The 14,138-nt window shown below is 50.7% G+C and overlaps 7 protein-coding genes across 7 annotated transcripts; 3 read left to right on the plus strand and 4 right to left on the minus strand.

Moving 5' to 3' along the window:
- Positions 1-428: 428 nt before the first annotated feature.
- Positions 429-1,622, plus strand: N7473_002044 (60S ribosomal protein eL8; the record flags this gene model as incomplete). Its single annotated transcript, XM_057147984.1, has 4 exons — positions 429-431; positions 700-777; positions 849-1,358; positions 1,422-1,622. 4 exons carry the CDS (start codon positions 429-431, stop codon positions 1,620-1,622), a joined length of 792 nt encoding a protein of 263 aa, XP_057011638.1.
- A 1,208-nt stretch (positions 1,623-2,830) lies between these two features.
- N7473_002045 (DJ-1/PfpI family protein) lies at positions 2,831-3,563 on the plus strand (the record flags this gene model as incomplete). Its single annotated transcript, XM_057147985.1, has 2 exons — positions 2,831-2,837; positions 2,908-3,563. 2 exons carry the CDS (start codon positions 2,831-2,833, stop codon positions 3,561-3,563), a joined length of 663 nt encoding a protein of 220 aa, XP_057011639.1.
- A 544-nt stretch (positions 3,564-4,107) lies between these two features.
- N7473_002046 (putative spindle pole body component) lies at positions 4,108-7,013 on the minus strand (the record flags this gene model as incomplete). The annotated part of the gene is made up of 4 exons (XM_057147986.1): positions 4,108-4,146; positions 4,210-6,607; positions 6,666-6,874; positions 6,954-7,013. The coding sequence occupies 4 exons, from the start codon at positions 7,011-7,013 to the stop codon at positions 4,108-4,110; spliced, it is 2,706 nt and encodes a 901-aa protein (XP_057011640.1).
- Positions 7,014-7,687: 674 nt separating this feature from the next.
- N7473_002047 (WD40 repeat domain-containing protein) lies at positions 7,688-9,229 on the plus strand (the record flags this gene model as incomplete). Its single annotated transcript, XM_057147987.1, has 3 exons — positions 7,688-7,725; positions 7,791-7,956; positions 8,036-9,229. The coding sequence occupies 3 exons, from the start codon at positions 7,688-7,690 to the stop codon at positions 9,227-9,229; spliced, it is 1,398 nt and encodes a 465-aa protein (XP_057011641.1).
- A 674-nt stretch (positions 9,230-9,903) lies between these two features.
- On the minus strand, positions 9,904-10,662 carry N7473_002048 (uS17 family ribosomal protein; the record flags this gene model as incomplete). Its single annotated transcript, XM_057147988.1, has 1 exon — positions 9,904-10,662. One exon carries the CDS (start codon positions 10,660-10,662, stop codon positions 9,904-9,906), a length of 759 nt encoding a protein of 252 aa, XP_057011642.1.
- An 896-nt stretch (positions 10,663-11,558) lies between these two features.
- Positions 11,559-12,054, minus strand: N7473_002049 (uncharacterized protein; the record flags this gene model as incomplete). Its single annotated transcript, XM_057147989.1, has 3 exons — positions 11,559-11,585; positions 11,640-11,743; positions 11,799-12,054. The coding sequence occupies 3 exons, from the start codon at positions 12,052-12,054 to the stop codon at positions 11,559-11,561; spliced, it is 387 nt and encodes a 128-aa protein (XP_057011643.1).
- Positions 12,055-12,553: 499 nt separating this feature from the next.
- N7473_002050 (uncharacterized protein) lies at positions 12,554-13,352 on the minus strand (the record flags this gene model as incomplete). Its single annotated transcript, XM_057147990.1, has 4 exons — positions 12,554-12,701; positions 12,761-12,838; positions 12,887-13,096; positions 13,126-13,352. 4 exons carry the CDS (start codon positions 13,350-13,352, stop codon positions 12,554-12,556), a joined length of 663 nt encoding a protein of 220 aa, XP_057011644.1.
- Between the last annotated feature and the right edge of the window lie 786 nt (positions 13,353-14,138).

The following is a 14,138-nucleotide window of genomic DNA, read 5'->3' on the forward strand; positions in this document are numbered from 1 at the left end:
TTGCATGGCCGTTTTAGTTTGTCATTTTCTACGGCGTTTTAATGGTTTTGATTGTATATAGAGTCTTGGTTGCTGCCCGCAGGAATGCAGATATAATAATGAACCACATTTTCCAATATTGAACAATTCAAATAAACATTGGCCATTTCAAGATCTTTTGTTCAATATGAGATACTATTAAAGGGACTCGGCAAAGCGCCTTTTGATTGGAAGGGAATGTGGTATGCATTCAGCTATACCCGTTCCATCTGATATATATCACGTGACTCATGTCCATACCTCCAAGTCTGGTTAGCCCTAAGCCCTAGTCACATGCCCACGCTAGCGCGACCCACGGGAAATTCATAAGATCATCCACCGTCCAGCAAACTTTTCTCTCTTCTTCATCCGTCAACCGTCACCCAGCGCACCGATCTTCAGTCGACAAAATGGTAAGCACTTGAACGTCTTTGGTTCAGGCTTCGCCCACCGTAGCGATGCCGTCAGACAATTCTGTCTAGCTTCTGATTTTTCGAAATCGAAGCGAAATTCCGTCGATTGCCCACAGCCTCGAAAGAGATGTGGAACAATCATGGCGATGATTTTGGCTGGAGTTAGCCATGCCATTGTCCACCCGTAACACGGTGATCAATTGCATGGCGCTCCTTAGAGTTCAAAGAAGATGCACCAGATCGCTGATCTTCTTTTTCTCAATGATAGCCTCCCAAGTCCGGAAAGAAGACCGCCGCCATGCCCTACCCCCAGGGCAAGGCTGGCTCCAACAAGAAGGCCGCTAAGGTTAGTCACTTCTTCTTTCCCCTGGGAGCGTGAGAAAAAGAGGATGAATGTACTAATCCCCCTCCCCGTAGAACCCTCTCATCGAGAAGCGTTCCCGCAACTTCGGTATCGGCCAGGACATCCAGCCCAAGCGCAACCTGTCCCGCTTCGTCAAGTGGCCCGAATATGTCCGCCTGCAGCGCCAGAAGAAGATTCTGAACATGCGCCTGAAGGTTCCTCCTTCGATCGCCCAGTTCCAGAACACCCTGGACCGCAACACCGCTGCCCAGACCTTCAAGCTCCTCGCCAAGTACCGCCCTGAGACCAAGGCCGAGAAGAAGGAGCGTCTCACCCAGGAGGCTACCGCTGTCGCTGAGGGCAAGAAGAAGGAGGATGTCTCCAAGAAGCCCTACAACGTCAAGTACGGTCTCAACCACGTCGTTGGCCTCGTTGAGAACAAGAAGGCTTCCCTCGTCCTCATCGCCCACGATGTTGACCCCATTGAGCTGGTTGTCTTCCTCCCCGCTCTCTGCCGCAAGATGGGTGTCCCCTACGCCATTGTGAAGGGCAAGGCTCGTCTCGGTACCGTTGTCCACAAGAAGGTATGCTCACACTAACGCTCTTAAATTGTGACGATGAGCGCACGCTAACTCTACTGTCTTCAGACCTCCGCTGTCCTGGCTCTCACCGAGACCCGTGCTGAGGACAAGGCTGAGTTCTCCAAGCTCCTCTCCGCCATCAAGGAGGGCTACACCGACAAGTACGATGAGTCCCGCCGCCACTGGGGTGGTGGTATCATGGGTGCCAAGGCCAACGCCCGCCAGGAGAAGAAGCGCAAGGCTGTTGAGAACGCCATCAAGGTCTAAGTTCGCCCCATCTCCGGGATGACTTGATTTTTGTCTTGACGTGATCGGCCGTTTCTCGAAAGCGCTCTCCAAAAGTTCCAATGAGGGAAATTTTTCCAAGGTGTTCCAGGCTCCGGATGACTTACTTATTGACGGCCGAAAATTTTTTCTTTTTAGCTTTAGATGGGTGGGAAAGAGCCCTGTGGCCCTTTGAGAGTCCCATTCTAACACAAAAGAAAAAACACATATTTTCTCTCACGAACCGCCTTATGTACCACCTTTTTTTCCTTGCAGATACCCATGAATGCATTTCTCAAACTGTTCAATCTGCCTTTTGTCGCGCGTTTCGGCGATGCTCATGGCTAGTGTAGTAAATGTTTAGAATGGCATTCATGCAGTCTGCTTGTACTTTTGTTATCTGCAGTAGATCTTCACTGGCGTAACCCAACTCTGTTCCTTTGCCTTGGACAAAAAATACTTTTCTTCCGGCAATTTTGACCTCGGCCGATTCGCTTGGGATGAACTCACGTGATCTAGGCCCTATGTACTCCATACCTTCGACCTCCATTCCCAAAACTTGCTCAATTGTGCTCTCCATTCAATTCGATGATTTCAGGTTGATTATGTGAAAGGATTGCTTCTCGTTCCACTGATTTGGTACTTCTACAATGCCTAGGGTGCAGTTCCATCAACCTTGAATCTGAGAGCAATCAAATGGGATAGATATATTTGGCGGTCTAGAAAACGTCTAACAGGCGTGTATATTCTAGTGATCATCAAATCAGTCTAGAGCAATGCCTGATTAGCTAGACATAAATACATCAATGCGGGAACCTTAGAGCATACCCAATTACCAGCATCGTCTCTTATGAAATGACTCTTCGGTGGCTCAGAATTAAGCCGGTAGCATTTATGCATCAATCCTAGTCAGGACTGTTAGCGTGGGTGAACAATTCCCGCTATTCCCCGCTATTCGCTATTCGACATGGATACGAGAATGGATAACTTCCAGTGGCTTGCGATTCTTCTTTATGGATGAGTCAAGGTCAACTTTTCCAGTTCATCTGCACTTACTTGAAAACACAGTCTCGTTCCTTCCTTTTATCCAAATTTGAACGACTCTCTCTTCCCTCCCTCCCAAACAACCTTTAACAACCTTTAAGTCTACTTCTCTACCTCCAAATCACCCATCAAACTATACTTCCAACATAACCTTTCATCCATACAAGATGAGCGGTGGGTCTCCCCATTTCCATATACACCCTCTTATCAAACCATCATCATACTAAACAGAACAACCTTACAGACAACCCCCCACAAAAACAACCCCTCCGCATCGGCGTAATCCTCTTCCCAGGATTCCAAGCCCTCGACGCCTTCGGCCCCCTCGACGTGATAAACGTCCTCTCCCGCACCGAACCCATAACTCTATCCCTCCTCTCCTCAACCCTCACCCCAATCTCAACCGCCTCCCCCGACATCCCAAGCACAACGGGCCAATCCATCCTACCAACCCACACCTACGCCACAGCCCCACCCCTAGACGTCCTCCTCGTACCCGGCGGCCGCGGTTCCCGTGGCAGCAGTGGCCCCGTCACCGAAGCAATCACATTCATCCGAACCGTCTACCCAAGCCTGAAATACCTGATTACCGTGTGTACGGGGTCAGGCCTTGTCGCGCGGGCGGGGGTGTTGGATGGTCGACGTGCGACGACGAATAAAATGGCATTTAGGGAGATGAGGGATCTGAGGCCGGCGGTGGAGTGGGTTGCGAGGGCGAGGTGGGTGGTTGATGGGAATGTTTGGACTTCGTCCGGGGTTAGTGCGGGGATTGATGTTACTTTGGCTTGGATTGGGGAGGTTTGGGGGGAGGAGAAGGCGAGGGGTATTGCGGATTGGATTGAATATAGTCGACATGAGGATAAGGATGTGGATCCTTTTGCGGAACTTTATGGGCTCTGAGTGTTGTTTTTGGTACATTATTTGTACCTTGAGGGAAGTAAGCAACTCCACTTTATCAAGAAGATGTGTTACGTTGTAAAGGATCATCACATATCAGGCAGTAGTGGGCTCAAAATATCAGTTTGAGATTCTATATCCTGGAAGTCTTCCATGTCCCAAGATTAAATTGGGAATTCCAGTGTCCGAAAATAATAGTCCATCCACCTAACATCATGATAGGATAGTTCCATAACCATGTCCTCTATGATACAGATGGAATGCCCCAAAACACAGGCAGGTAGAGAAGGAGGAAAAAAGCACAATAACAAGATAGGTATGGAAATATTACACGAAACCAAAAAAAGAACCGGCGCAGAAAAGGGACAGAAAACCAAAAGACCCAGCCTAATGCGCCCAGAAGACCAGATATGTCCCACACCAAGGCCAAAAATCATGAATGCATCACAAACAAAGCCTAATCTAAGACACGCGTAGAATAGAGGAAGGAGTTAGGAAGTAGAGAGGAAGGGGCGTGATCATGATCGCAGTCACCCGGGGTTGCTCATTAACGTTGTGCGGGTGGTCGTGACAGCCCTTGACGAGCCTATTTTCAATGTTAGCTGTCAATCCAGATGTATACCCATACAAACATGCTCTAAGCACCTACCTTCATTTGTTCAATTCTCGCCTTCAGCTGACTTGTCACCTCTGCGGCACGCTTCCAATTTTCGGCAGGCTCTGAAGACCGAGGCGCACCTTCGTCCTCGGTTCCATGGAGAGAACCCCGAGATGATCGTGTTGGGCTTCCAATTCCAGAAAGACCATAGGTAGGGCTGAGCTTGCGTCGGCCCAAACCCAAGCCAGCATCTCGGCTGCCAAATCCTCCTGGCGACTCAAGACCGTTGTTTTCCTTCTCCTCACTTGGGCTGGCTGAGGCATAGCTTCGTGGACGTGTGCTCTCAAATCGAGATCCAAGGTGAAGACCTGAGCGCGCAATATGTCCGTTGCTGGCAGATTCCTGGTAGACAGAGGTAGAATCTGGAATACCGAGGCTGCCAGCTTCTGACCCGGCGTTGGGCGGGCTCATTGCTGATGCGCGAAGCGCTCGTGCTAGCTCACGCTTCAACCTTTCGATCTCGCGTTGCTGTTTTTGAACATTTTGCTCAGCGGCTTCGGCATCGCTCCGTGCGCGAACCAGCTGTGTCTCCTTGGCCTTGATGCTTAATACGTCCCTGGTATGGTCCTCAATCAACTGTGCGTTCTGATTCTGCAGCTCTGTAATCTGCGAATTGAACTTGGAACGCTCGGTCTTCAGATCTTCGATTGTTCGAACAAATCTTTCTTTTTCTGCTCGGAGCTCGTCCAACTCGGCACGATCTGCTGCCGACATTGCGCTCACTGCTGGAGCAGGGGGTGGGGCTGGTTCGGCAGGGGCAGCAGGCTTGGCAATTGGACGGCCAGCAAGGCCACGTCCAAGACCAAACTTGGGGGCAGCGGGTGGAGGTGCTGCTTCTTCTGTCGGTGGAGAGACGACTCGTCGTCCAGGGGACGCAATACCTCCTGGACCACCGAGCTTGCGCTGGAGCTTGAGGCCCGCTCCAGGAGGAGCAAGGCCGGGCTTTCCAAGCTTGGAGGGGATCGCCCTGGCGGCTGGCTTGGCTGGAGCCTCTTCAACTGGAGGCGGAGCGGCGACCGCGGGCGCTGGTTTCTTCATTCCCAGAGCAGGCTTCTTCCCCGGAGCTGCTTTTCTAGCAGCGGGCGCGGCGGGCTTGGGAGGAGCCACGATCGGCTTGGGTCGGTCCTTGGCCTTCACCTCAGCAGTCTCAAAGTACTCCTTGATCTTGGTCTTTCGAATCTCGTCCAATCCATCAAGGTATGGCTTCATGGCCCTTTCGCCCAAGATCTTCATCAGTGTACCGAGAATCTCTGCACCCCCAGACCGGAGAGCCTCGGTGGACTCTGTCATTGCTTTGGTACCTGCATCAGCGATTGCCTTGATATCTGGCTTAGATGGTACAGTGCGGGTCGTGCGAAGACAGCGGATCAGGAACTTGAGAGTCTCCTGCTTCACCTGAGGATTTTTGTGCTTGAGGAATTCAAGGATTTCCTCCAGACAGTCTGAGAGATCCGTTGATGAGAAGACCGCATCCAATGCCTGACCCAGAGCGTCTGCCACGGACTGCTTCTTTTCCTTCAATCGTTCCAGCATAGGTGCCATGATAGTCGATCGATATTTCATGAAGCCATTGCGTAGGCCCTTTGCCAGTAGATCAACACAGTTGGCAGCCACTGTGACAACGGCAATGTTGGCGTCTTTCATGCACTTGGCCAAAGCCCTCACAATCTCATCGTAAGGACCATCCTTTATGCGGGGCACATTAATGGCAGTATAAAGAGCGTCCAATGCTTCTTTGCGGTCCTTCCATTTTGATGAGCCGAGCTGGTCGTGGAGATCCTTGGGGATTTTAGGCATCACGTCGACAGGCTCAGCCAGATCAAATACATCCACCTCTTCTGCTTCCTCTTCGGCGAATTCCTCACCACCTTGGTCATCCCCTCCATCACCGCCCCCGGGGGTCGCACTGGCTGTGGCCATAGCATCCTGCTGCGCCCGGGTGAATCGCTCTTGCTTGGGCGGGGCTTCTTGCTTCACGTTCTCGAAAAGCTTTTCCAAGTCACCTTGCTGCACTGGCTTCAGGTCGGCCCAGAAGAGGGGCTTGATAGCTTCCCGGAGCCATCGATATAACTCCACCGTCAAGTTCTGTGCTTCGGCTCGGACATTCTTGTCAGCGTGACCGAACACTTTCGGAAGCGCTTTCAGTGTCGGTTTTGGGTCCACAATCTTGCATCCGAAGTTGTGATAAAGCGTTGTCAATGCCGAGAGAGCACCGGCGATCGTCTTGGGTACTTTATGGGAGAGGACAGGTAGAAGGTCTTCAAGGACGGGGTCGGCTGAGTCGAGTTCGACGCTTAATAGGAGGGCTTCCTGGGCACTTGCTTTACCTGCTGGTCTGGCGCAGGGGAGGCCTTTTTCCGCGATCGGCCCGATTGTATGAGGTCGAGTCCTTGAATCTTGTCAACACCACGACAGAGCAGGGAGGAGATTTCTAGATCTAGACATACCTTGCGCATGCTTGTTGTCCACCGAATTTTAAGAAAGCACAGTAAGACCCTAGACCCTCCACTTGCGCAGCTACATTGGAGTCTGCAACCGCCCCTTTCCACAGCCCAGGATCTTGTAGGAACGGCGTGAACACAGGGTCTGATTCATCAGGAGACTTTTCGAATTGTGCTTTGGCATCCTCGTATCCTTCCTTCCGTACTTTCCAGTTCTACAGAGCCAACCGGTCAGTTGGTGGGCTTCCATGGTCTCCCATAATGTATTCAACGGTGCGCAAAGGAGAGTCGAACCTTGTGAGCGAAGCGCTCGGGTAGCGGCAGAGAGGAGAAGTCGTCCTCGCCTTCAGCCATGGTGACGGACTAATTGATCAAAGAAGTGTCTGAGAACGAGCGATGTCTGTAGATGCCTCCTAGTTAGCATACCATGCGATCCGTAGAGCAGCGCACAAGGCCCTTAACAAAGAAGGTCGAAAAAAAGTGCTTTTGACCTGGAACAAGACAAGATTTTCGTACCGGCAAGCGTTTGATGCCCAAAGAAACGGACGGGGGTTGGGAGTGCCGAAACGGTCTCTGTTTGCGATCAGGGATGTAGATCGCCAGCCAAGCTGAAGCACCGGGCAGCATTCAAGACACGAATGATGACTCCCAAGTGTAAAAGCCCAACACTTAGACAAGAATGGGTGGGCCTGGCGAAGATCTGGTTCTGGCTCAAGAGGGGAAGGAAATAAACAGCGGCGGGCTGGTGATCGGAAAGTAAACAAGCGGGCTTGGCGGTGTCGAGGGTTGTTTTTGTTGTGACCCCGCGGTGGATCGACGTTGACCTCTGCGATCCCGACTTTCCCACCATCTTACGCAATTCCGATCGATCTTGTGGCTGATTTAAATTCACCTTGATTCCAGATCCTCCGGTGCATCTTTACCATCCAGAACTTCCTGTCCGACTGGGACCCTGATTGCGACAGCCTCCGGTGCATGCGGAGGTGCAGTGAAGGACTGCTTGGGAAACACACAAATCCGCCGGCACCATGAGCCAGCTCCTCACGGCGCGGCAGGCGGAGGAGCTGTATGTACTCTTCATTGGAATCTCTTTAGCTTATGGGAACTAACAGGATGGTCTCTATGCGACAGACACAAGGCGATGATTGCCTACATGACCCATGCCAACTTGCCTCAGACTTGCGCTGCGCTACGAGAAGAACTTGGCGAGTCAATCTCTGTCGAGGATGCCACACTGAAGAAATACGAGGGACTGCTGGAGAAGAAATGGACCAGCGTAGTCCGACTACAGAAGAAGGTGGGGGGACTTTCCTGCGGCATACCGCATCCATGCAAGGGCTAAGGAAAAAGGAGACTGACGTGCTGTGGATATTTAGATTATGGATCTGGAGACCCGGATAGCCAACCTTCAGACCGAACTGGATACTGCTACCCCTACATCACTCTCTCGAAGAAACCAGGATCCGGTATCCTGGCTACCCCGAGCCCCTGCTCGCCACGACCTGGAGTCGCATCGGCAACCCGTCACCTGTGTGGCCTTCCACCCTATATTCTCCTCCCTCGCCTCTGGATCAGAAGATACCACGATCAAAATCTGGGACTGGGAATTGGGTGAACTGGAAAGGACCATCAAGGGCCATACGAGGGCGGTTCTTGATGTGGATTATGGTGGACCGCGAGGTGGCACTCTCCTTGCCTCCTGTTCGTCCGATCTGACCATCAAATTGTGGGACCCCGCAGATGAGTATAAGAACATCCGCACCCTACCAGGCCATGATCACAGCGTCTCCGCGGTTCGCTTCATTCCATCAGGGGCTGCAGGGTCTCCGATGTCCGGCAATCTGTTGGTGTCGGCATCTCGTGATATGACACTACGGATATGGGATGTGACAACTGGATATTGCGTGAAGACTTTGCAGGGACATTCAGCATGGGTGCGAGATGTGGCACCGTCACCCGACGGACGGTTCCTGTTCTCTGCGGGAGATGACCAAGTCCCGCGTCTCTGGGATATCTCTTCAGGGGAGCCCAAGGCCACCTTCCTTGGCCATGAGCATGTGATCGAATGTGTAGCCTTCGCACCTACCACGAGTTACCCACATCTGGCACCTCTGGCCGGACTGAAAAAGCCACCCCCTGGGTCATCGTCTGCCGAATTCGTTGCTACAGGTTCTCGTGACAAGACCATTCGTCTGTGGGATGCCCGGGGCAACCTGATCAAAACATTGGTGGGTCACGATAACTGGGTGCGGGCTCTCGTCTTCCACCCGGGCGGCAAGTATCTGCTTTCGGTGGCAGATGACAAGACTGTACGATGCTGGGATCTTACTCAAGAGTGCAAATGTGTGCGCACAATCAATGCTCATGACCACTTCGTCAGCTCGATCCGGTGGGCGCCCCCGCTGATCAAGGACAGCAGTGCCAATGGAGCTGCTGGAGCCAATGGCTCTGCAGAGCCTGCAGCGTCAAACGGGACAAAAGACGATCCCAACGCGGCAAGCAAGATGTCTATCCGCTGTGTGCTCGCCACAGGAAGTGTCGACCTCAAGGTGCGGGTCTTTGCCTCGTGAAAGCCGTTCAATGCTGTCAGGAACAACGCTCATAGCAGGGTCTTGACGACACCTGATCCAGCATAGTCTGCTGAGCCGCAAAAGGCTCATCAGGCCATTTCGTCTACGAAGTTACGGTACCTCGGGGTTTGTTCCTCGGCACACTCTGGAGGATTTGGGATTTAGAAGGATCGCAATTCGTCATTTCTGGGTAAAGGAGTTGGTTTCTCTTCCGTGATACCTGTTACTTACTTTCCATTTGCAAGTGCCTTTAGGATTGGGGATGGTCAAGCCATGACCAAGTGAGACAGAGAGAGAGACTCGGGCAGATCTATTTTGCAGTGTATACGCTCTGGTTCTTTTCTTGGGATGGACGGGGCTCTCTTTTCGTACATACTTCTCTAATGCCGTCATGTTCAATCAATTTTTACCTATGCCTTCACGAAGAATCTAAATTTGATTAGAAGTTGAGTGTGTGTCGACTCCGCGAGGAGATTTTGGTAAAATAAGGAAGCCCTCGAGGCCATGAGTAAGATGGTGAATCAATCAATGAATGCTGTAATGTAAGATAGTATAGTACAAATAATCCGATGTGTAGTCCCAGCACGGATATCCAAAATGAAAAAGGGCAATAGACCTGATAAAAACACATGGGCCAATAATCGAAGTCCCTGAAGTCCTATCGTAGCACATTTTCATGCCTGGACTTCAGCGGTCCGCTCCTGCACCAGCTTCTTCACCTTTCCGATGCGCTCCTGTCCAAGGAAGATGCGGTGGATCAATCCTGCCGTAGAAAGCGTCTCTCCCTCCTGAACCAGGCCCTCCTCTCGGGCAATGGCCTCCAAATCAAGCTCCTCACCCAATCGCCTCGACTCCCTGCGAACATACTTTGCGGCCCAGCGCTTCTCGCGCTCCTGCTCGCGCTCCTCCCGCGTCAACAAAGCCGGTCGGTCCTCAACAGGCACGGCGAAAGGAGTAATAATGCGCTCAACGACATGGTGCACGCGGCGGCTCTTGGGAGCGCCGGAAGAGAACTCGATCACGTCACCCTTGCGCAGTGAGTTTTGCGGGTCGGCTACCAAGAGCTTGATTTCCTTCTTGTAGTACTTCCGGATGTGCTTGTCCCACTCGTTAGAGCGGTAGACCACTGTCACAGTGCGGTCCATGCGGCCGACGGAGACGACAGTGCCGGTCTTGGTGGAGGAGGCATAGTCGCGGAGCAGCGTGGGCGGATTGAGGGTTTGGGATTTGGGGATGGTCGGCGTCGGGGTGGCCGGGGAGATTGGTGGAGGGCCGATGGGTTCTTGTGTGGTTTCGGTAGGTGTGAAAGAGTTGTAGCGAATGCTTTGGCGGAGAGAGAGGGTGGAAGGAATGGTGCTTGATCGTGCCAGGCTCATTGGCGATGCAAGTGAGCGGATTGGCATTATCGCCCGGAGGAGGTGGCTCGGTGCCATTGTGGTTTCGTGATCCCTGTCACAGACAGCCCCTGATCAAGGATTGAGGAGAACTTGAGGACAGGCCCTGGGAGGTGTCGAGCAGGGACAGAGTAATTGGGATAGGGCCGGACACTGAAGCTGCGGAGTCGGAGTCGCGGAGTTCACTACTGAGAATTTCTCGGGGAGAGTTTTGCATTGTTTGCATCTGCTCTGTTCCCAGCACAACATACAACAAACAACGTAAGATGATATTTTCCTATCTTCCGATTTAATCATCTTAGATTGGAGATTACAATTAGTGAACTGGAACAAAAATTGGTAGTTACAATAGAATCTGGGACAAGTCGTGCAAACTTGGAGCAAACCCAAGTAAAGCAGACGCAAGAGGCCGTTATCCACTCACATAGAAGCTGCATTATCTCATACAATGCCTCTGGAAAGACAATTTTTTTGGGTCATATTGACTACCTCAAAGGTAGCCATTTAATTAAGCATGTTGATATCATATGTGAGTTTTTGCATAAATCGAGACAAACTCTCGTGATGTCTGTTAGCTATCTCGGAACTTCAAACCACCCAGAGAAGACAGACATTCTAACCGCCCGGACGATGGGTGTTGATATTAGCAATCTTTCACCAAATAGGGGGCACGTTTCTGTCAGGGTGATGCTGGGTGCACAATAACCCTGTCTTTGTCAGAATCCAAGTCGCTATGTTCATCATCGTTGGATTTCAGGCTACTGTCCACATCGTCGTTGGAACCTAACTCACTATCCTCAGCGACGTCAGAATGTAAATATCTATCTCCATCATCGTCAGAATCCACGCAACTGTGCTGATCTTCGCCGGAATCCAAGTCCATATCCTCACCTTTCAGAGCTCCCTGTATTGCTACAATCCGAGCCAGACGCCATCTATTCCTCATTGTCGCGGACTAGGGCCTGAAGTGAACGACATTAGAGATTGGCGTCCCCCTTTGCGCAAATAAATCATACCTGCTCTATGGGATCTTGCTCAGGAAACTCGGGTTGGCTGCTTGGCTTTTGCACCATTCGCTTGGGCGCTTGGTTAGCCTGTTCGCAGTCGGCCCCTAGTTGGACTAGAGTAGAGAATGTGAGCCTAGAATCTGAGATATCTCATTTGGTATACTTTACAAATTTCAGCGATATCGTAAGCTGGAATTGCAGATGCTAATAGTGCTCGCGATTCAGAGAATTCTGGGTATGCTTTCGGACCCGCCGCCTTCCTCAGGATGTTGATGTCGCTGAACCACAGAGCAAACATGCTCACGCGAGGGACCTCGGAAAGCCACTCGTACGACCGCACAAATTCTCCTATCAGGGCCTTGCGCTCCTCATCTTCAAACTCTGATAAAATGTGCAGATCATCCAGTCTCGGCGAGGAGGCCATGATAAAAAAAAAGAGGACAAGAAACCTATGGAAAAGGCCCTTAAGCATGCAAGTGGCGGTCGGAAGGGCAAGGTGAAGAGGTATTCAAGGAGCCAGCGGAAGTGTTATACATATCAAAGACAGACCAAGCCCATTGAGGGAGGAGCTTACCTAGCCCAGTTTATTAACTAAGTTATCCCCGACCAACCTTCATGAACGCTGTCCCAGTTTTGCGGCGGACGATAGCCGCAACGGGAGAGAGCAATATAATATGGCTATCTCCTCACCACCTGCTGGGATATAATATTCTAATGTATTCCAGGGTCTCCATCATGCTTTAGATAATATTTTACAACCCCGTACTATGGGTCTTTATTCGAAACTACTGTTAAACACGAGTAAACATCGGCATATCTACTTGGCTTTCTAAAATAACTATCCCCATCGAGAGGACGGGAATCAGACTGATGTGTCCGATGAGCTCGCTAGTTTTCCAAATCATTTTCATGGTAGCTAGTGACTAAAACTTCCACTCTGAGGTATCGCTATTCCAGCCAAATTCCGCCCATGAGTTGTTGGGTACTTTGACAGGCTTGAACCGAGCGAGCCAGAGGTCATTCCAGGGCTGTGGCGTGATATCTGCGCAATATCGAACATTGACCCAAGTACTATACACCTATGTCATGAATTCGGCACATTGTAGGAAAATCAGACTCGGGATACTTACAGAGTTCCAGTATCCGAGTTCCAAACTAGATTGGCTGCTGTGGCAGCCTCCGGCCAGATATCGATCGATGTGAGTTTCCTAGTTTCGATTAGTACTAATCCAATATTTACACTAGATTACACTCACAAGAAAGTATCCTGAAAAGCGTCCGGAATTGCCTGCAGCTGTCTCTCATCCAGCTCCCAGAACTTAGTAGCCCATCCAGTATAGCCACCAAGTCGTATTCCAGGGACAACCTCCCAAGCATAAAAAGTGACAAAGCCGCTAGGGATCAGCCTTGAGCGGTCTTGTCGATATTCACTATACCCGAGGAAGGGAGGTGTGAATGTTGAGCCTCTTTTAGCGAAGGTCATAAAGCGAGCAACTCCTCTGTCCTAAGTCTCGTAGCTTGCTTTGCCTGAACATCCGAGTTATTATGCTCTGTACCGGAATGCGGGGTTTGCATAACGATACGCATCCTAGACTGTCTGCCCAAGCCACCGATCTCATCACAGGATAGCTCAATAGTAGCGTACGAAGGATCCCCATGGGCATTGTAATCCTGGTACTCGTGTTCCTGAAGGACTTCGAGAATCCTCCACGTGCTAAGCATTGGGCGCTTAAGGGTGATAACTTTCCCGCCTCAATAACTTGGTGCATAGGTCCCTGAAGGAAACAGGATCTTGTGGATGAAATCCCAAAAAAAAAACTGTCTAAAGGGGCAGATAAAATACAGAACGGCGAGCTTTAACTTGGAAATAGAATAGCGTACAAGTAGGTGAAGGGTTCAGTGCCCCAGCGGAATTTCGTCAGCGTGACTGTGGGAGTTACGGTCATGGTGAAGTATTCAGATTTTATATACCACATAGTGATTAAAGGCTTGCACACAGTAACCGGTCACTTTCATGAATTGCTATTTAGTTTTATCATCTAGGTCAGAAAATAGCACCCCGCCTCACCGTTCAAAAGTCCGAATCAAAAGATAAGTGAAACGGTCTTGTTAGGTACTCTTTGACTCTCTTTTTCGAAAATCCCCTGAAAAGTCTTTTGAATCATCAAAGTTCCCTGATAGCTTCCAATAGGCAGTAATATGCAGTCCCCACTGTCGCTAGGTAGATATAGGGAGATCTGGTGTGATTTAGTTACTGAAAGTACTATTCCGCATTCACCTTCTTATACTTAGCGAGTCGCCAAGGAAAGCCAATTTCAACCCCGTGTTCCCGGATTAAGGCATACTGAAGAAGGCGGTACTGTGAGAGCTTCTCAAATTCATGAATATAAGCTTCCTAAGTCAACCGCTCGTGTTATCATCGCAACTAATCGGGGACGAAGGCTATACACAATAATGATGCCAATTTAAGCTTTGATCCCGCCTGTTGGGTCCGAAGCCCAAAGAAGG

This window comes from Penicillium subrubescens (genome assembly GCF_028828155.1).
Source record: "Penicillium subrubescens strain IBT 31985 chromosome Unknown utg000002l_segment0_segment0, whole genome shotgun sequence".
NCBI lineage: Eukaryota > Fungi > Ascomycota > Eurotiomycetes > Eurotiales > Aspergillaceae > Penicillium > Penicillium subrubescens.